The sequence below is a fragment of the Macaca fascicularis genome, chromosome 7 (assembly GCF_037993035.2).
Source record: "Macaca fascicularis isolate 582-1 chromosome 7, T2T-MFA8v1.1".
Taxonomy (NCBI): domain Eukaryota; kingdom Metazoa; phylum Chordata; class Mammalia; order Primates; family Cercopithecidae; genus Macaca; species Macaca fascicularis.
This window is the reverse complement of record NC_088381.1, coordinates 49,373,917-49,396,248: the sequence shown is the minus strand read 5'-3', so window position 1 is coordinate 49,396,248 and position 22,332 is coordinate 49,373,917. Positions and strand designations below refer to the sequence as shown.

At 38.9% G+C, this 22,332-nt stretch overlaps 1 protein-coding gene across 3 annotated transcripts in view; it reads right to left on the bottom strand.

Moving 5' to 3' along the window:
- ARIH1 (ariadne RBR E3 ubiquitin protein ligase 1) overlaps positions 1 to 22,332 on the bottom strand; it is a 112,338-nt gene that overhangs the window by 9,009 nt on the left and 80,997 nt on the right. For all 3 annotated transcript variants that reach the window (XM_073996202.1, XM_045395690.3, XM_073996201.1), the window contains 8 exons: positions 22,224 to 22,316; positions 21,657 to 21,712; positions 16,022 to 16,088; positions 14,055 to 14,161; positions 10,990 to 11,032; positions 10,418 to 10,489; positions 7,322 to 7,452; positions 5,780 to 5,837 (listed from right to left, as the gene is read on the bottom strand). In XM_073996202.1, the coding sequence (XP_073852303.1) occupies positions 5,780 to 5,837; positions 7,322 to 7,452; positions 10,418 to 10,489; positions 10,990 to 11,032; positions 14,055 to 14,161; positions 16,022 to 16,088; positions 21,657 to 21,712; positions 22,224 to 22,316 (627 nt within the window). The remainder of the gene's footprint in view (positions 1 to 5,779; positions 5,838 to 7,321; positions 7,453 to 10,417; positions 10,490 to 10,989; positions 11,033 to 14,054; positions 14,162 to 16,021; positions 16,089 to 21,656; positions 21,713 to 22,223; positions 22,317 to 22,332) is intronic.

The following is a 22,332-nucleotide window of genomic DNA, read 5'->3' as shown; positions in this document are numbered from 1 at the left end:
CCCGGCCGGTTCTGATTACTTAAGACTGCTTTGGATTTCTTTTATGAATGGACCCTTCTATTATACCAGGACTGAAACTAAAGCAAATGGAAGGAGGATTGTTACCATACAGAAACATTTTTAGAGAAACGAAAATGCAAAACAGATAAGGTTTTTCTGCAAAGTTACACCAAGTGTGCCTGCATCTCCTGAATCGGTTCGACTTCCTCTACCTCTGCCACTTGAGATAGCAAAACCAAGCCCTCCTGTATTTTCCTCCTCAGCCTACTCAACATGAAGACCTTTATGATGATCCACTTTATTTTTTTTTGAGATAGAGTCTCGCTCTGTCGCCCAGGCTAGAGTGCAACGGCACGATCTCTGTTCACTGCAACCTCCGCCTCCTGGGTTCAAGAAATTCTCCTGCCTCAGCTTCCCGAGTAGCTGGTATTACAGGCGCCTGCTACCACGCCCAGCTAAGTTTTGTATTTTGAGTAGAGATAGGGTTTCACCATGTTGGCCAGACTGGTCTCAAACTGCCGACCTCAGGCGATCTGCCGGACCTCAGCCTCCCAAAGTGTTCCGATTACAGGCGTGAGTCACGGGGCCCAGCTGATCCACTTCTACTTAATAAAAAGTAAACATTTTCTCTTCTTCACAATATTTTAAAATAAGTTTTTCCTAGCATACTTCATTGTTAAGAAGACAGTATAGGCCAGGCACAGTGGCTCACGCCTGTAAACTCAGCACTTTGGGAGGCCGAGGAGGGTGGATCACCTGAGGTCAGGAGTTCGAGACCAGCCTGACCAAACACGCTGAAACCTCGTCTCTACTAAAAATACAAAAAAATTAGCCAGGCGTGGTGGCGCATGCCTGTAATCCCAGCTACTCAGGAGGCTGAGGCAGGAGAAGCGCTTGAACCCGGGAGGTAGAGGTTGCAGTGAGTCGAGATCTGCCACTGCACTCCAGCCTGAGTAACAAGAGTGAAGCTCCAGCTCCAAGAACAAAAAAAGCACACAGTATAATAAAACATGTAACATACAAAACAGTGTTAATTGACTGTTATCGGTAAGGCTTCTGGTCAACAGTAGGCTATTAAAACAGGTAAGTTTTGGGAAAATCAAAAGTCGTATATAGATTTTCCATTGTGGGGGTAGGACGGGTTAGTGTCCCTAACCCCTGCATTGTTCAAGAGTCAACTCTAATGGTATTACAGTTATGTAAAAAGAGTCTGTCCTTAGAGATACATAAAATATATTGTTATCAAAGCAACAATGTATCCAGTTTAGATTTTGTATTATTACATTGTAAAAATTATTCATATAAGGCCTCTACCATTATACCATAAATCTCTAGAGGGAATAGACTTTTAAAAAGGTAAAGTATTTCCAACACTTGATTTGCAGAAAACGATTAATAAATGCTTACTAAATGCAACCACTATCGAAGGGGTTCTTAACACACACACGTTCTTTTCCTTTATCCTTACCTCCTCTTTCTCTCCCATGTTTTAAAGCCTACGTAACAGATACTACTTGGCCCTGTGGTTGGTCCCTTGCTTAGATACACTAATTCTGAGCCACATAATTAGCTAACCACATGATCCAGCATTATACAACAACAAAACACTTCAAAATACCAACGCAAGTTGGGGGTGGTGGTGCACACCTCAAGTTGCCTCTAGTTCCTGCTAATGGGGAGGTTGAAGCAGGAGGATCACTTGGGCCCAGGAGTTCAAGGCTACAGTGAGCTATGATTATGCCAACACACTCCAGGCTGAGTTACAGAGCAAGACCCTCACCTCAAGGAAAAAACAAAACAAAACCACAGTCATGTTATTTCAAGAGTCAGGTAGGTATCAAACCAATGCTTATGAACAGGAAAATTATGCCAATCTGAAAATATCTGGAAAATCTGCTTGGCATTTTATCTTCCCCTAAAGTACTAGTATTTTCAAGCCTGTCAAATTCCCCAAATGAAATGAAAACCCTCTCTTACCATATTGACATGTATGATGCTATGGGACTTGATTTAATCTAAGAATTCTGAAACTGCTTCTCACTAAAATTCAACATGAAAAAAGAAAACCCATACACCACTGCTAATAAGTTTTTTTTTTTTTTGGAGACAGGGTCTTGCTCTGTTGCTCAGGCTAGAGTGCAGTGGCACAACCATGGCACACTGAAGTCTTAACTTCCCGGGCTCAAGTGATCCTCCCACCTCAGCCAGCATGTACTACCACACCTGGCTAAGTTTTAATAAATTTTTTGTAGAGACAAGATCTCAGTTGTTGCCCAGTCTGATCTCAAACTCCCGTGCTCAATCCTCTCGCCTCAGCATCCCAAAGTGCTAGGACTGCAGGTGTGAGCCAGTGAGCCTAATCAACACAAATTCTCCAATCAAATGCCAGAATCTGGAATGAGAAATGCAATCAGTGACCTGAAAACAGTCTGGGGAGCAGGGAAAAGCCTACAAACCTGACTGCTTAGAATAGGGGTATGTGAACTCTGGCCTGCATGACAAAACCAGCTGCCACCTGTCTTTGTAAATAAAACTATTTTGCTTTCTTTGTTGTTTTTTGTTCTGAGATAGGGTCTCTGTCATCCAGGCTGAAGAGTGGTGGCCTGATCATGGCTCACTGTAGCCTGGAACTCCTGAGCTCAAGCAATCCTCCCACCTCAGCTCCCAAATAGCTGAGGCACACACCAGCATGCATGGCTAATTTAAAAACTCTTTTTTATTTTATAGAGATGAGGGGGTCTCAATATGTTGCTCAGGCTGGTCTTGAACTTCTGGCCTCAAGTGATCCTTGGCCTCGGCCTCTCAAAGCACTAAGATTACAGGTTTGAGCCATCATGCCCAGCCAGTAAATAAAACTTACTCGGAACAGTTATACCTATCCATTTAAGTCTATGGTTGCTTTAGCATTATAAGGGCAGAGGCAGAGTTGAGCAGTCACAACAGAGATTATGTAGTATGGAAAGCTAAAAATATATACCATCTGATTCTTCACAGAAAAAGTTCGCTGACCCTAGTCTAGAGGACAAGAAGATTCAAATATCCACCACTGTCAGCACTGCGGTGCAATATAATGAATCAACAGTTTTCTATAACACAGGTACATCTGTTGCAGGGCAGTCAAGGTACCATGGAGGATCTTTTGAATATGTGTCAACCTTCTAGTAATTTTTCAGACTACAACTCCCAGTAAATGCTAGGCCAGAGCCTGGGAGTAGGGAAAGATGAGGAGGCCAGATAGGCATGCAATGGTGTGATCCTTTCAGGGAGGCGTGGCTCCCAATCAGTCAATCAACCAACCAACCAATGGAGTGATAGGAAATCTTTTCTTGTACTACCACAGTTATAGAAGATTCTAGTTGAGTCCAACAGATGTGAATAGAAAAATAATCCATTTTAGTATCTAGAATCTAAACATTAGACTCTGGCTCAAAAGCTATGCACATAACCCACCCTCCCTATAGATCTCAGAAAGGGATGATTCTACCGGCATCCAAATAAAGACCCGGTGAGGTCAAGGATAACCCACATATATTTTCTTTCTTGATAAACAGCATATCTGTCTAGATAACTTTATCAGGTTAATGGAGGAAAAAAAGGTGGTAAGAACATATATCCATAATACATTCTGGGCAAATCAAGTAATGCATCGTAAAAATTAATGTTGGAAATATAGAAATATATAGAAAGTTAGTGGGATATGACTTAAGGGACACCATTTAAGAAAGAAAATTGGTGGGAGAACAAGTTATCTCATGATATTTAACAGTACAGTAATAATACATTTTTAAAACCCCAACAACAGTATCTACCAAATTAACATTTACTTCAGTTTCACTGATTTTGTGGCTCTCTTGGTTTGGCTGTAGAGCTGTGCAAGAGCACAAGAGTTTATAGCTGGTTCTTGTTTATATATATTTAAATAATATCATAATAAATATCATGTAAACCAATATTGGAATTGGTAGGGATTTTTTCCCCTGTAAATGGACCTAAACATTGTGAAGGTCTGTGAAACATCATTTATAATTACAAAATACAATTTCCCAGTCATTTTATTATTTATTTATTTATTTATTTAGAGATAGAGTCTCACTCTGGAGTACAGTGGCAAAATCTTGGCTCACTGCAACCTCCACCTCCTGGGTTCAAGTGATTCTGGCCTCAGCCTCCTGAGTAGCTGGGATTACAAGTGCAAGCCACCATGCCCAGCTAATTTTTGTATTTTTAGTAGAGACAGGGTTTCACCATGTTGGCCAGGCTGGTCTGGAACTCCTGACCTCAGGTGATCCGCCTGCCTCGGCCTCCCAAAGTGTGGGGATTATAGGTGTGAGCCACCAAGCCCGGCTGAATTTCCCGGTCTTTTTAAAAAGGGAGAGACGGCCGGGCGCAGTGGCTCAAGCCTGTAATCCCAGCACTTTGGGAGGCCGAGACGGGCAGATCATGAGGTCAGGAGATCGAGACCATCCTGGCTAACACGGTGAAACCCCGTCTCTACTAAAAAATACAAAAAACTAGCCAGGGGAGGTGGTGGGCGCCTGTAGTCCCAGCTACTCGGGAGGCCGAGGCAGGAGAATGGCATAAACCCGGGAGGCAGAGCTTGCAGTGAGCTGAGATCCGGCCACTGCACTCCAGCCTGGGTGACAGAGCAAGACTCTGTCTCAAAAAACAAAAAACAAAAAAAAAAAAAAGGGAAAGACAAAACTTTCACTTCTAACAATATGACAGACTAGGTTACATATATATTCACTTCTATATATGATATTTTTATTAGAAATACATTTTGAAGATATGTTAACAAGTAAAACAATAAAAAACAAACCATGTTTTAGATGGTATCCTGGTTAGGAAAACCATTTGAAAAGAATATTTCTGGGACAACTGGGGAATTTCAATATGGAATGGGTGAATGTAGGAACTATTAAATTCCAGGGTTCTACAATTATGATAAAATCACCAGACTGAAAGGAATGAAAAGTGCTTTAGAATCTAATCCACAACTAGTGTTTGGATTCCTTCTATAATAGTGGCTCATTTCCCTATCTAGCAATAGGGAACTTCTCAGCTCCTGAGACACACCATTCCAAATCAGCTCACCGATAATCATCAGAGCTTCTTGATGAACAAAAAGGTTTAAAAAAACCTTAAGTAAGATATTGCCTATAAATAGCACCAGGGTCATTTAACAAATGCTGTTCACTACTGTTCTTCTTGGGGTAGGAGGGATCTTTGAACAAGACTCTACCAAAAGCTAAATTGTACTATGTGACTACATTAATGAAAAGAAAATAAACTTACTCTAAGTAAGAATGTTCTTAATAAATATTTTGGATAAGATTCCCTTTCTAAATGTAAATAGATATCCAATATTTACTGGAATATCTAATATTTACTGAAATGTCTTTCAGAATTGAAAACTTCTACTCAATTATTCCCTGGGCCGGGCGCGGTGGCTCAAGTCTGCAATCTCAGCACTTCGGGAGGCCGAGGCCAGTGGATCACGAGGTCAGGAGTTCGAGACTAGCCAGACTACTAAAAATACAAAAATTAGCAGGGTTTGGTGGCAAGTGCCTGTAATCCTAGCTACTCAGGAGGCTGAGGCAGAAGAATCACTTGAACCCAGGAGGCGGAGGTTGCAGTGAGCTGAGGTCGTGCCACTACACTCCAGCCTGGGCAACAGAGCGAGACACCGTCTCAAAAAAAAAAAAATTTATTCTCTAATGAATATGAATATACAATGTGCATTCTTAGTCAACTATTATCCTGTAATACATATACTTACCTCCTGTGCATCTCTTGCTGCCTTTGCATCATCCTCATTATAGCGGTTACAGTTGTACCTTCAAGTAAATAAAGAGGATTCCATAAAGAAAAAAAAATCAATGAAAAGAAAAAAAAAAATCAATGAAAAGAAAAAAAAAAAAAAATCCCAGAATTTTAACCTGGATTTACAGATTATCTAACACCAACGTTGTCTTTTATAACAGAGAAACTGAGATGTTAAAACACCCAGACTTCTACTGCTATGACAGAATTAGCAGGCTGAAAGGAACTGTTCTAAACCTATCTAGTGTTTGAATCCTCTATAATAAATTAGTTCTTTATCCAGTGATAGGAAATTCCCCACCTCCTGAGGCAGTCCATTTCAAATCAACTCACCTATCATTATTAGAAAACACTATCCTTCTAGAACCTTTGACTCTTGTCTGAATTCCTAACTCAACTTTTTGAGAAAGAGACAAACTTTTCTCTTAGGCCATCTGTTAGTTAAGCCAAATATTTCTAATTTTCCAGGATTATTCACCTTGTCTGCTCTTTTATACACCACAGAGAACCAACAGTTGACAACCAACCAACCTCTATTACCAGGTAATAGATGCTGTGCTATGTGCTTTGCTATTACAGTTTTTCAGAGTCATTTAAAACTGCATGATATACAGAACGGTGGGAAGGGAGAAACATACCCAGAGAGGTCAGCTCAGAGCGTAGAGTAACACTTGCACTTCCCCTGGAGTGGTTACTATACCCCAGTTATGGAAGCAGCTATTTCTTGAGTGCTTACTATATACCATGCACTTGGCTAAGGACTTTAAATATACTAACCCATTTAATCCCTTAAACATTTTATGAAATACGCATTATTTTCTTCATTGAGAAGATGAAGAATAGAATTTAGAGAGGATGGGAAACATACTTAAGAGTATGACAGAGTTTCGGAGCTTAAACTTTTGCCTGTCACCCAATGGAGGCTTATGCCCTTAACCAGTGAGAAAACTGCTCATATTGTGTAAGATTCTTTTTTTTGAAACAGAGTTTCGCTCTTGTTGCCCAGGCTGGAGTGCAATGGGGCGATCTTGGCTCACTGCAACCTCCACCTCCTGAGTTCAAGCGATTCTCCTGCCTCAGCCTCCCAAGTAGCTGGGATTACAGGCATGTGCCACCACGCCTGGCTAATTTTGTATTTTTAATAGAGACGGGGTTTCTCCATGTTGGTCAGGCTGGTCTCGAACTCCCAACCTCAGGTGATCCACCCACCTTGGCCTCCCAAAGTGCTGGGATTACAGGTGTGAGCCACCGCGCCTGGCCCAAGATTCTTATATTAGTTCAAGTAAGCCATCAATAAAATGAGGAAAGCAGTATGTTTCTGTGTGTGTGTGTGTGTGTGTGTGTGTATGTGTATGTCTGCATACACTTATAACATTAATCACATACTATGTATTTATTTAGCTTGCAAGTTAGATGGTGCTATGAGGTAAAAATGTTATTCATAATACATGGCACATACCTATGTAAATACATTCTTCCCTTAATTTCCCCAACCTACCAGGCAGATCCATGTGGTTCCCATGGGCCAAGACACACCCAGCAAAACTCTGCTTTACAATTCTGGTTACGACAGACCATGTGATTACAACCACCATCCTTCTCAATTGTGACATGGCATTTGGGACATTCCTATGAAAAGAAACTATAAAGTTGGTGTCAATGCTACACTAGGTTGCATTACTAACATTAAAGAAAAGCCAGTTCTAGATTTGGTTTTTAAACATCTTATTTATTGTGGTTAATACACATAAAGCACTTAGAACAGTGTTGAACACTTAAGCACTATTTAAAGTGAGCTGTTACCATTATTACCACTGGCTTTTAAGACGTACAATTTAAGGACTTGGTTTTTTAAACTTAGAGTCTCACTACGTTGCCCAGGTTGTAGTGCAGTGGCTATTCAGAGGCCCAATCATAGCTCACTAAAGCCCTGAACTTCTGGAGTCAAGTGATCTTCCCACCTCAGCCTTCCTAGGATTTCTTTTTAAGCAGAGTTGAGAGACAAAAACATTTTTAAGTATTTAGTAATAATAGTATTATGGGAGATAAAAGCATTCTATTCATATAAATAGACTATACTGTCTAGTGTCATCTAGAAATAATGGAGTACTTCCCATATCCCACGCACTGTTGTCAATGTTTTATATGTATCAACTAATAATTTCTTAGAGTGGTGCTATTCCTATTTCCATTTGTCAGATTAATAAACTAAGGGAGAAAGAAATTATAAAGAAGCTAGTCCAAGGTCACATAAGTAAAGTCAGGATCCAAATCCAAGCAATCTGACTTCAATGTCAGGTAACTAGGAAATCAGACCTTGATTGGTAAATTCATTTTGTGACTACTGGATTTTCCAAGTTTCTCCTGCCAAATACCCAGATTTTAAATTCTTTTGATTGTACTCCTTAACAAGTATGTTACAGAGATCATGTTAGATTATTTTTTTCCAAGTCCAAATCATTTTCTTTTTCTTTTTGAGACAGGGCCTCACTGTTGCCCAGGCTGGAGTGCAGCAGTGCAATCACGGCTCACTGCAGGTTTGACCTCAAGGGCTCAAGTCATCCTCCCACCTCAGTCTCCCAAGTAATGGGACTACAGGCACATGCCACCATGCTCGGCTAATTTTTGAATTTTTTGTTGAGGTGGGGTTTCACCAAGTTGCCCAGGTTGGTCTCAATCTCTCTCAGGCTCAAGCAATCTGCCCACCTCGGCCTCCCAAAGTGTTAGGATTACAGGTGTGAGCCACTGACCTGGCCTTGTATCATATTCTTGGTTGGTAGTAAGCCAAAATTACCTCTCTGTAGGCCTACGGTTTTTTTGTTCTTGCATTTGTGATTGAGGTTTGTAACTCCCCCAAGGAGGGAACGTCACCCACTATATTAGTATTTGCACAATTTGGCCTTCTTTGTGGAACTGACTATGCTGTCCCTCAACGATAGCAATTTAAAATAGGCCAATATAGCATTTTTTAAATTATATATTTCAAATCAAATTTTTGAAATCACCCACATAAGAAATTTTACATTTTTCCAAACAAGCAAATTTCAGGCATAAAATGTTTCATTCTAAATTTCTTGGTTATAATTAACCAAATAGTATTAAACTTCCAAAATGTTAGGATATCATTGACAATATGCAAATCTGTTTAGGGAGCTAATAATCTTAAAAGCTTCTAAAACCTCAAGAGAAAAACTCTTCGGTTTTCTCTCAAAAATATTGAGCAGCTAAATTTGCTTTACAAATTGCCATTCTTCCTTGGTAATCTATAATCTAAACTAAGCCAAACATATTCAAGCCTGTACTCCCTATTTTAAACATCTTCGGAGCTTACGAGTAGGAATTTCTCTAAATGTAGAAAAAAGGCGACCATTTAAACAATTTAGTGAAAATATAATTGCCTTATTCTAAATATAAGTTTTTCAGAGCATATTAAAGAATTCTGGGACTTTAAGGAACATTTCTTGCGGGAAAATCTTCAATTTTCAAAAAAAGAATGCTTGGTTAAGAATTGTTTTTAATAATAAAAGAAGTAACCACTTTCTGATATTACAGTATATTTACAGTAAGGTTTTCTTTGATTGATGTGAGTTATGCTTATCGTGATGAAGGAGGGAACAAAAAAATATTTCTACCATATATTCCTTAAAGAATTAGGCATTTGTTGTTTTATGTGGCAAGATTCACTGTTTCACTACTTTCTGGGAGATAGAAATGGATATTCATGTTTTATCTGTAAGTATGTAAGATGTATACTTAAACACACATAGATAACCTGTGTTGGCCTTCACTGTTTACGCACTTCTTACTCTCATTGTCCTGTGATGAGTGAGTGAACAGTTCAAAGATAACTTTATATACTATGGGTCAAACAACTCGGCATTCTTTAAAGCATCATCTTTACATGTACAAAATAATACTAAAAATGAATCGCCCATGAACCATCCTACCATTCATTACCCAAGTCACTCACTATGTGGACAGGATAGGACTGAATTACATAAAGGATGGATAATACAACTTTGTATTGAAAGACTAGCTGGGTAGACGGCTGGCATTCAAATGCTTGCTCATTATATTAGTGATTAAGGAGAAGGGTACTCAAGACTTAAACATTTGTAAGACATTTGTCTGGGGTTAAGAAAGTGGCTTGTGATCATAAAGAGACTGAATTTTGAAACTAGTATCAAGAGCAATATACTTCAAAAAAAAATTAGGAACAAAAATGTAAATCAGCCTAACAGAACCAAGCTAGGCGGAGTAAACTCCAATACATGCGTATACTAAACGGCAGCCAAGCACAAATCCCACACTTGAAAAATTATCAGCTTTTTCCTCTATAGAACACTAATTTTTTTCCAGTAGAAGAAACCTAAGGCAGAGAACTGTGGATACTGTAGTATAGTACTCAATACTCTAAAATAAACTCAAAGACAAAAAGGAAATAACAGGCAAGCCTTCTGGGAAAAAAAAAAGACTCAATGGAGAAAAAGATGAAACGAAGCCTGTAAGTAGGTCACCTTATTGCTTTTGCTAATGCCAAAACACCAACCCTTATCATTTTCATTACCAAGAATTACTGAAGGAAAACACTAACCTTTGTGTTGGCTGCAATCCAATTGGAGGTTTCACTGTCATCATCACACTTTTTAATCCATTTCTTTAACCACTGTTTGAAAACAACAATTGTTAGAATACAACAAAAGACTTTAAAAAAGAGCAAATTACTTGAGCACTTAACTATAGTCAAGCTTAAATGTAAAAGCCAATGAATAAGATTATCACTAGGCTCACATCTTCTTAAGCCAGGGAAATCCCGTAACTATAATGTCCAGTATATATAAAATCAACCAAAGTAGGATTTTCTTTGGTAGAAGCTGAGTGGGGAACCTACAGCTTGAAAAGAAGCCCAACTACAAGGTGTGTATTCCCCTAATTACAAAGCCTGACAAAGACGTGCCTTAGCCATGGTTATCCTAGTAATAATCAGGAGCTGACTTTATACTAAGGAATTACCTCTGAATACATGCAATAATCATCTGAAATTAAAAGGGTAAAAAAAAAACCCTACCAATAGATAGATAAAATCATCAGCTATGATTTTCAGTCACTAAGTCTTAGAAGTGTGTCATTACATTATTTAAAAACGGAAATGTCAGACAAACTCACCTTACATTTAACAGGATCATGCCAATTTTCTCCACAGTTAAAGCTGTTAAGTGATACAAAGAGTTAATAGAATTAAGGCCTACCTACAGTAAGTAAGTAAATAAGCCAATCATTTCATGCCTTATAGTTCCACAGTCACTAGTTTCTAGTGACTGGCAAATACAAGGAGAGAATCCCTGTCTGCTTTACGGTTAATTATCTAGAATTTAGTATTAGAACTAAAACATAGTGGGTACTCAATATGTGTGAAATGAAGAATGACTATAAGCATGAAGACACGCTTTGATGACAAATTTCATAATAATTGTTGCTAAGGTGCCTCAGACTATATTGAGAAGTTTCAACCCATGTTTCATCAGTGTATTTTTAATCTTTTACTTAACACCCTAAATGAAGAATAAAAGGCTGACTTTGTAGGTTACTTATATAATTTAGTACTAATACACAGTAGACAATATATGGGAAGCAAAGAGGTCACAACTCTGCATTATTTAAACAAAAGAGCCTCAGCCCTGTAGAGGGAAATGGTACTGGGCAAGGTATAAAAATAAAAAGACTAACTACTTACTAAACACGTATTAATCGGTAATTCACTTTTGTTTTCTAAGCTCATGACATATACATTTGTAAAAGAAGGATAATTAACAAACAGAAATGCTTAAGAAAAAATAATAAAACGACAGATTAGCTAATTAAGTAATTTACAAATGGCAAAACATCCTTTGCTAAAGAGAGAAACAAACTACTATTGATTTAAATCAGGTTAAGATAAATGGTTATTTCTGAAAAGAAAGATGGGGAATGGGAAGGAACATGGAACCAAGGAGCTTCAAATATACGTGTCATGTTTTATCTCTTAATGAAGAAAAACAAAATACTAATTTCGCTTTAGCTGGATTGTAGCTACATAGGGTATTCACTGTTGTATTCTCTATACTTTGTTTGACACGTGTCATGCTAAAAATACATTGGGAAGTAGGTATTATCCACCTTTTCTCTAAAATAACAATGCATATTTAATCTTTATTCTAACAGTATGTATTTTACACATATTCAATCTCTGTGAGCTTACCTCCTCTTTTTGGAAATATTTATTATTAATGATGTGTTAAGTGTAATTCTATAGATGTTTGGAGGAAAAAAAGAAAGGTATGGCATACCAATAAAATATCTACCCCCCATCCCCCCAAAAATATCTGGTTGGCCATGGTGCTTCTTGCCAGTAATCCCAGTACAGGGAGGGCCAAGGCAGGTGGATCACTTGAGGCCAGGAGTTCAAGACCAGCCTGGCCAACATGGTGAAATGCTGTCTCTAAAATAAATAAATAAATAAACAAACAAACAAATAAGCAAGCCAGGCGTGGTGGCACACGCCTGTAATCCCAGCTACTCGGGAGGCACAAGAATCGCTTGAACCTGGGAAGCAAAGGTTACAGTGCAAGATCGTGCCACGTACTCCAGCCTGGGTGATGGAGTGAGACCCTCTCTCAAAACAAAACAAAAAATCTATTTGCTGGGTCTAGAGCCCCTTGGCTTGACAGGCTTCTTACTCCTCAAGACCCTCAAAGGAACAGAAAATCATCTTAAACTTCTAGCAGGATATAAATGTTAGTGTCCCACTAAAATGTGTATGTTAAAACTTAATAACCAATGTGACAGCATTAGGATGTGGAGCCTTTAGGAGGTGAATGGAATTGGCATCCTTTAAAAAAAAAAAAAAAAGGGCCCAGAGAGCTGCCTTGTCCTTTCCACCATATGAGGACCCAGCAAGTAGGCACCATCTATGAACCAGAAAAGCGGGCCCTCACCAGACAACAAATCTTTTGGCACCTTATTCTTGGACTTCTCACCCTTAAGAACTGTAAGAAATAAATTTATGTTGTTTAGAAGCCACCCAGTTTATGGTCTTTTGTTATAACAGCCTGAACATGAAGACGGAAAATGGTACCAAGGAGTGAGGGGGCTGTTGTAACAAAACCAAAAATGTGAAAACCGATTTGAAACTAGGTAATAAGTAGAGGCTGGAAGAGCTTGGAAGTGCAAGCTAGAAAAAGCCTAGATCACTGTGAATGAACTGAACTGTTAAGGGTAATTCTGGTGAGGATTCAGAAAGACAGAGGTGTGGGCAATGCCTCAATCATAGAGAAAACCTAAATAAATGGCCATGAACAGAATGTTGTTAGAAATAATGGACATTAAAGGCCATTATGATGAGGTCTCAGATGAAAATGAGGAACATGCTGTTAGAAACTAGAAGAAAGGCCATCCTTGCTATAAAGTGGCAAAGAAGTTGGCTGAATCGTTTTGGGGAAGGTAGAGATATGAAACTGAATATCTGGTTGAGGAAATTACCAAGCAAAGTGTTGAAGATGCAGCTTAGCTTCTCTTCAATGTTTTAGAAAATGCAAGAAGAGATGAATGACCTAGAGATAAACTGTTCATCAAAAGGAAATAAGAAGTCAAAAATTTGAAAAATTTTCAGCCTATTCACTTCGGAAAAAACGAGAACAACCGTAAAGGAGCCTGAACTGATTAAGACATCCCTGAATATGTGGCACTGGAAACTTCCTGGCAGTTCAAATCTAGAATTCAGAGGCTGAAGAGTATACTATAGAACTCCAAAAGCCAAAGTTACCAAGAAAGCTCGGCAAGAAGGGCCACAGGAAAACTCTTAGTTAAAAAGGAGACCATCAGCCGAATTTACCTGCACATTTCCTTTGCATAAGTAAGGTTAAAACTTGGCAGAGTAAAGGAAAACGTATAGTCCCAAATCTACAAGTTTGCTTCCCTTAAGTTACAGTGGAGCATACAGGAAGATATGATTAGAGTTGTATATTTTCTCCATAAAAAAAATTCAAAAAAGTTAGATCAAGGAAAGAGGAAAAATTTTTTAAGACGTGACCTTTTCATACAATTCTCAAAGAGATATATACTATTTTAAACCAGTATCAGACATCTCCCTGCCGAAGGGAAACTTTTTTTTTCTTCTATTTTACTACCAAGAATAAACAGGAGAAATAAAAACGTTTTGTGCACTATTTCAGTTTAGGAAATCACTTGCTTACCAAAATTGGCGCCCACATTTGCAGCGAACAGGTTTAGCATCAGGATATTGGACTTTAACAACATGGTGGCAATCTGGGGCAGGACACCACTTTAACAGTCGATTGCACTGAAATACAAGTTAGAAAATAAAAAATGACAGCTGGTTGGGCACAGTGGCTCACACCTATAATCCCAGAACTTAGGGAGGCCAAGGCGGGAGGACTGTTTGAGGTCAAGCACTCAAGATCAGCCCAGGTAACATAGCAAGACCTTGTCTCTACCTACAAAAAAAAAAAAAAAAGAATTTAGCCAGTCATGGTAGTATGTGCCTATAGTCCCGACTACACAGGAGGCTGAGGCAAGAGGATCACTTGAGCCCAGAAGGTAGAGGCTGCAGAGAGCTGTGATCATCTGCTGTACTCCAGCCTGGGTGTCAGAATGAGGCCCTGCCTCAAAAAAAGGCAGCAAATTAAACTAGGTCATGATGCAAGATTTAACAGTACATCAAGCAATTATTTATATTGCTTCTCTGGTACAAGGGGCAAATGGGGGATGATGACACAAGCTTATGAAAACTTGCTGTGGTCTTCTATAGCAACACTTTCAGATGTACTGTTTTTTGTTGTTGTTGTTGTTGTTGTTTTTTAAGATGACTGATCCTTGAAGACTCGGTTTTATAAAATACATGAATTATCTCTTGTTCTATGTTCTTTTAATCCCACTGAAACTTTAATAAAATATTATGCATGTGATCATCAAAAAGCACTAATTTATTTATGGTTCTATTTCAGGACAATTTTCAAAAGACACAAGAAAATCAGATATACTCTTTACCAAGGAAGGTGCTACAGAATAGTTCAAGATAGTTCAAGATAGGCTAAAGGATATACATACAACTTCTCCCATAAAAAGCTCTTGTAAGAAAAAAAAAAACCCCAGTTCCTAAACTACAGGCAAAGAGTGCATTTTAGGTCATCAAAAGAAAATATAACTTTTATAGTATTTTTATTATGAAACAAAACACTCTGCACCAGAATTCAGAAGTCCATTGACCATTTCAAATAATACTCTATTTCTAAAATAGGCTGTTTCCAGGTTTAATCTCTAACAGAAATAATTACTTTTTAGAATTAGAAGACCAAGTTACACTGATGTTGTCATACAGGATCTGGTCAACTCCTCTGTAAAGAGCCAAGAGGGTAAAGAATTTTGGTTTTGCAGGCCAGAACAGCCTCCGTAGCAACTACTCAACTCTGCCACTGTAGCACAAAAGGAGTCATAGAACAAATGGGCAAAGGCATGGTCCAATAAAGTATAGCATTCTTTATTAACAAGATTTACTGGTAATGAAACCTAAAACGAGCAGAGAAATAGCAGGGTTAGAATCTCATGGTTAAACATGACACGATTAGTAATCTACTACAATTCTCTGCTATGGTAAAGAAAAAGAAAGAAAGAATACACTAAAAATGATTTTATCACCCAAGGTCAGGATACATGGAGAGATCTACTTACTGGTTTCTCATACTCTTTTATTTTATTTTACTTTTTATTAAGAGGGAGTCTCGCTCTGACATCCAGGCTGGAGTGCAGTGGCACGATCTCAGCTCACTGCAACCTCCGCCTCCGAGGTTCAGGCGATTCTCCTGCCTCAGCCTCCCAAGTGGCTGGAATTACAGGCTTGTGCCACTGTGCCCAGCTAATTTTTGTATTTTTAGAAGAGACGGGGTTTCACCATGTTGGCCAGGCTGGTCTTGAACTCCTGATCTCAGATGATCCACCCACCTCGGCCTCCCTTAGTGCTGGGATTACAGGCGTGAGCCACCGCACCCGGCCTGTCATACTCTTTTGAGAATAAAGGTATTTTGGCATGCTTCGAAATATGGTAAAGATGTTTTTTTACTGTCAATAAATTATAATTTTTAAAAATAGTATTTCTATTAATAAACAGAATTCCTTCCTACAAGAAGGAAAACAAATCACTTACCTCTACAAAGCTATTTGTTATTAAATGCTGATACTTTAATTTAACTTTTGAATCTGTGATCAGGCGCCTGAAACCAAGAATAAAAATAGATTAGAAAGTTTCTAGTCAAGAGTATTTTCCACATTTATAAAACATAGTTTCAAAAGCTGTTTATGCTAATGGCTACAACATGTTTATGCCCTAAGCTGTAAATACTGAAATGCACACAGGCTATCAACAAATGTAATTGTACTGATCAAAACAATAATTTCAAAGTCTGTATAGTTTTATTTTCATAGACTTTTTTTTCCATGGTTCTTATTTTTTAAATATTCTACTTTTACCCAGTTTTTATTACAGCCTAATGACTTACCAACTAGTGCCAAGTTTAGGCACATTTCAGGGTCTTTTGACTCTGATATCATGCCTTAAAAGACAGCAATTCTTAGCCACCTTCCTTCAGACACCCCACCCAAATCAGTATGTGAAATGAGACAGATACTGTTGACAGAAATGTTAAGAAATGGATCCAGGTTTTGTGACACCTAAAGCTCATATAATTTTAAGAGCCTTCTTCCTCTGAGAGCTCTTGGAAATTAACCAGAAATGCTCACTGATTGCATCCTGGCCTCTTCTGAACACTCTATAATTCACAAGAATTTCCAGAACTCACAGGAGCCCACGTCGTGAGGAACCCTGAAGCTTAAGTTTCATTAATTCTATGGTAAATACTCCTGAGTATATTACAAGAAAAAGAATTCCCACTGAGAAAGACAGGAAGAACATGCCTGTAGCTCAATCCCATTAAAATATTTTAAATGAACCAGACAATCTGGCCTCATCTGACTCTTCTGAGCTTCACAGGCCTCTCTCCTTCCACAAGATCCCACCCTGTCCAGTGCCACTTTCAGTGCACTTCTATCACATTCGTATTCTTGTATTTCCTTCAAAACAGTAAGTACCACCCTTCATCAGAGGTTTTGCATAAGGCTGCCTCCCTTGGAAAGACAAGAATACTATAATGGAGCTCTAAGATGGGAGAGCCGAGGTTTGAATGCCGGCCTCACCACTCACTAGCTATGAATTGAAGGTAAATTCTTTGAACTTTCCATTCCTCAGGTTACTAATCTGTAAAATAGATATCAGAAATACGGTTGTGAGACTAGAATAGTGCCTGGCAGATAGTAAGCACTCAATAAATATTAGACGCTATTACTATATTACTTCACTCAGTTACAATCAAGTATTACTCAAGGAAGCCTTTCCTGAGTTTCCACACTCGTTTGGATATAGATCCCCTCTCAATTCTCATGGTACCTTAAACATCTCCTTTATAGAAATTATCATAATTTTAATTAGACAGTTATCTGTATAATCATTTAATATTTGTCTTTCTCCTCCCAACCCCAAGAAAGGATACCCAGGTGTCTGGTACAGTGCCTGGCCTGTAGAAAGTGTTCAATTAATATTTTTTAAATGAGTAAATCTCCATATTTCACAGAAGTGGAAACTGTGGTCTAAAAATAATTCATGTGGTTCCTCAAAAAGTTAAACATAGCGGGCCGGGCACGGTGGCTCACGCCTGTAATCCCAGCACTTTGGGAGACTGAGACGGGCGGATCACAAGGTCAGGAGATCGAGACCACCCTAACTAACACCGTGAAACCCTATCTCTACTAAAAATACAAAAAAAAAAAATCAGCCAGGCGTGGTGGTAGCGCCTGTAGTCCCAGCTACTGGGGAGGCTGAGGCAGGAGAATGGCACGAACCCGGGAGGCAGAGCTTACAGTGAGCCGAGATCGCGCCACTGCACTCCAGCCTGGGCAACAGAGCGAGACTCCATCTCAAAAAAAAAAAAAAAGTTAAACATAGCATTACCACATGACCCAGCAATTCTCCTTTGAGGTATATATATACTTAAGAGATTAAAAACAGGTGTTTACGGCTGGGTGCGGTGGCTCACGCCTGTAATCCCAACACTTTGGGAGGCCGAGACAGGCGGATCACGAGGTCAGGAGATCGAGACCATCCTGGCTAACACGGTGAAACCCCGTCTCTATTAAAAAATACAAACATTAGCCAGGCACGGTGGCGGGCGCCCGTAGTCTCAGCTACACGGGAGGCTGAGGCAGGAGAATGGCTTGAACCCGGCAGGCGGAGCTTGCAGTGAGTGGAGATCACACCACTGCACTCCAGCCTGGGCGACAGAGCAAGACACCGTCCCCAAAAAAAAAAAGCAGGTGTTCAATGAAAAACATGTACACGAATGTTCATATGTTCACATAACACATTTCCGTAAAAAATGGAAATGTCCATACAATGGAACCATTATTCAGCAATGAAAAGGAATAAAGTGTTGATTCATAATACAACATGGATGAATCTTGAAAACATTAAAGAAGCCAATCACAAAAGGCAACATATTATATGATTCCATTTATATGAAATGTCCAGAGAGGGAGAAAGGAGTAGCGAATGACTGCTTAATAGATATAAGGTGATCAAAACAGTCTGCAATTAGGTAATGTTTCTAGAATAATATTATGTATATACTAAAAGCCTCTGGATTACACACTTAAAAATACAGTTGCTGGCCAGGAGCAATTGCTCACACCTGTAATTCTAGCACTTTGGGAGGCAGAAGTGGGCGGATCACTTGGGGTCAGGAGTTGAAAACCAGCCTGGCCAACAGGGTGAAACCTCATCTCTACTAAAAATACAAAAAAATTAGCTGAGCATGGTGGCGGGCACCTGTAATCCCAGCTACTCAGGAGGCTGAGGCAGGACAATCACCTGAATCTAGGAGGCAGAGGTTGCAGTGAGCCGAGATCATGCCACTACTGCACTCCAGTCTGGGCAACAGAGAGAGATTCCATCTCAAAGAAACAAAAAACAAAAAAAATCCATTGCTTCTTAACACAGGTTTGAACTGCATGGGTCCACTTACACATGAATATTTTTCAACCAAATGTGGATCGAAAACAGTTATTTGTGGGATGTGAAACCTGCATATATGGATGGTCGAATTTTTGTATACATGGGTTCTTCTGGGCTGACATGAGCATGTGCAGATTGGTATATTCAGGGTGTAGGGTGTGGGTCCTGGAACCAATCCCCAGTACACTAAGGATGACTGTAATTAAAATGAGTTTTATGTTACAGATTTTTTATCAATAAATAATAATAAGGAATGTTATCAGGCCAAAAGTCAGATGCCCTGCTTGCCAAACAAATGCACCTTAGTTACACATGTATTACCCATAATGCTTTTTGGGTATGACAAATCCTAATGATTTCTGATAGTTGACCTTAGCCTAAAAAATTATCTAAACCTGGCATGGACCACCAGGACCGGTGACAGCAAACATCAGCCAATAGTTATTAGGACAAGGTTCTGCCCTTAGTTTATCCGATATTGATAAGGAAGTAAAAGAAAGTGAGCATCCATCTTCGAGACTAGGCATTCTCAAGAAGGTGGCAGCAAGTGTCACTCTGGTCATTTATAAGACAATTCTCTTGGCAATGATTTGTTGCCATCACAAACTGAAAATAGTTATTGGCCGGGTGCGGTGGCTCACGCCTGTAATCCTAGCACTTTGGAAGGCCAAGGCAGGCGGATCACCTGAGGTCAGGAGTTCGAGACCAGCCTGGCCAACATGACAAAACTCTGTCTCTACTAAAAATACAAAACTTAGCTGGACATGGTGGTGTACACCTGTAATCTCACCTACTCGGGAGGCTGAGGCAGGAGAACTGCTTGAATCCAGGAGGCAGAGGTTGCAGTGAGCCGATATGGCACCACTGCACTCCAGCATGGGCAAACCAATATGCAGAAGAATGAAACTTAACCCCTGTATCTTTCACCATATACAAAAATTAACTAAAGGATTAAATACTTGAATGTAAGAGCTCAATCTACAAAAATCTTAGAAGAAAATCCAGGAAATACCATTCTAGACATCAGCCTTAGCAAAGAATTTATGACAAAGTCCCCAAACGCAACTGCAACAAAAGCAAAAATTGACAAGTGGGACTTAATTAAACTTATGAGCTTCTGTACAGCTAAAGAAACTATTAAAACAGAGTAAACAACCTACAGAATGGGAGAAAATATTCAAATTATACACCCAAAAAAAGCCTCATATCCAGAATCTGAAAAGGAACTTAAACAAGCAAAAAACAAATAATCCCATTTAAAAATAAGCAAGCTACTTTGTCAATGAAGTAGCCATTCCTCTGTTTCTTTACTTCTCTAATAAATTTACTTTCACTTAAAAAAAGAAAAAAAAGGGGCAAAGTACATGAATAGACACTTCTCAAGAAGACATACACACAGCCAACAGAGAAATGCAAATCAAAACCATAATGATGTACCATATCATCTCATACCAGTCATAAGGAATATTATTTAAAAGTAAAAAAAATTAAAACAAAAAAATAATTTTAAAAAGTAAAAAAATAACAGATGTTGGTGAGATCACAGGGAAAATAAATCACTCTACCAAAAAGACACATTCACTAGTATGTTCACTGTGGCATTATTCACAATAGCAAACACATGAAATCAATCTAGATGCCCATCAACAGTGGACTGATAAAGAAATGGTGGCACATGTACACCATGAAACACTACGCAGTCATAAAAAAGACAGCACAATCATGTCCTTTGCAGCAATACAAATGCAGCTAGAGGTCATCATTCTAAATGAATTAACACAGAAATACTCAATACCGCATGTTCTCATTTTTAAGTGGGAGCTAAACGGTGAATACACGTGAAGATGAGAATAAAAGACAGTGGGGACTATTAGAGGGAGTAGGGTGGGACGGCAAGAGTTGAAAAACTATCAGGTATTGTGCTCACTACCTGGGTGATGGGATCATTTGTACACCAAAGCTTACCGACAAGGAATTTACCCATGTAACAAACCTGCACATGTACACCTGAACCTAAAATAAAGGTTGAAAGAAAAAAAAGAAAGAACCTTTCACAAGAAGAGTTGTTAGCTGAAAGCCTCCAGCTTGCCTCCAGCTGTAGTGTATCTGAAATCAGTAGCAGTGTTTTTCAGCAAAGACCACGATTCCTTGGGTAGTCTCCATCAATGACTGAGCATATCAAGCGTACTGGGCCCAGCTCTTTCTACTTATTAAGGTATCCCTCTATAGGCAATCTATGCACAGAAATTCCCCCACAGGGCTGCTAAAGACTCTCATAGCTGTATCATGTGAAGTCTCTTCCTGTTGAATCTTCCTCCTTTCTTGCCTTTAACAGATGTCAGGCTTACATCAATGTCTATCTGCTCCTGCTGTTTACCTTACACATATGCTATTCCACAATGGGTCAGTTTCACTTTTTTTTCTATCTTGGGATCTGCTTCCAAGAGCACCTCAACTAACACATATGCACAATCTAATCTCCAATCCCAAGGTTTATCAAAATCTAGCTACCGTGCATTTCTAAGTTTGTAAGAATAGTGATGAGGCGTTTAACCAAATTACAAATGGGCTTTTGTACTGCTACTAAGGAATGGAATGTAGATGTAAAAGTTTCTTCAGACTTTGAGAAGTTTCACTTCCTTTGAGGTGCTAAGTAAAAATTAATTTGGTTTAACCAACTAACCAATATTCACATGCAGAATCTATCAAAAATACTTACATAACTGTGTTGTCATCCACTAAGATATCACAACCATGAGCAGGACACGAAATAGTCTGAAAAAGATTGAAATTTAAACTGTCTTCATTCAACAAATATTTAATGAATGCTTACCATTGCCAGGCACTTTGCTAGGTTCTGGGAATACCTTAATAAACGTTTATAGGATCTCAATCCTTCCCTTTCTCCTTAAAGGAAATATGTGTGACAGTATATTTATCACCATAAAGCAACTAGACTTGCTAACCTGAGTGATTGGTTTTTAAACACACAACTTTAAAGGCAGAAGCAAGATAATCTTACAAAACTGTGCAACAAGTTTCAGTTAACATATACCAATACTGATGCCGGCTGAGAAAACATTACCTGGAGTGGCTCTTTAACTGGAATGCCACATTACTTTAGGAGAAAGCCTATTACCTTTAGTTGTTTGAATCTAGAAAAATGTTCCCCATGCGATTCATGATACACAAAGCTTCACCTGTTTTTATTTGTGCAAATTTGTGCAAGGGTCTGAACACCATAGGAAATTCAACAAAAAAGTGAGAAACAACTTGGTATCTTTACCTGACCCATGCCTTCTTCCATTATTTTGGTAGTTAAATATTCACTCCAGCATTGCATACAAAACTTATGTCCACATTCAAGGCCAGTGAAATACTGTAAGAAAAATAAA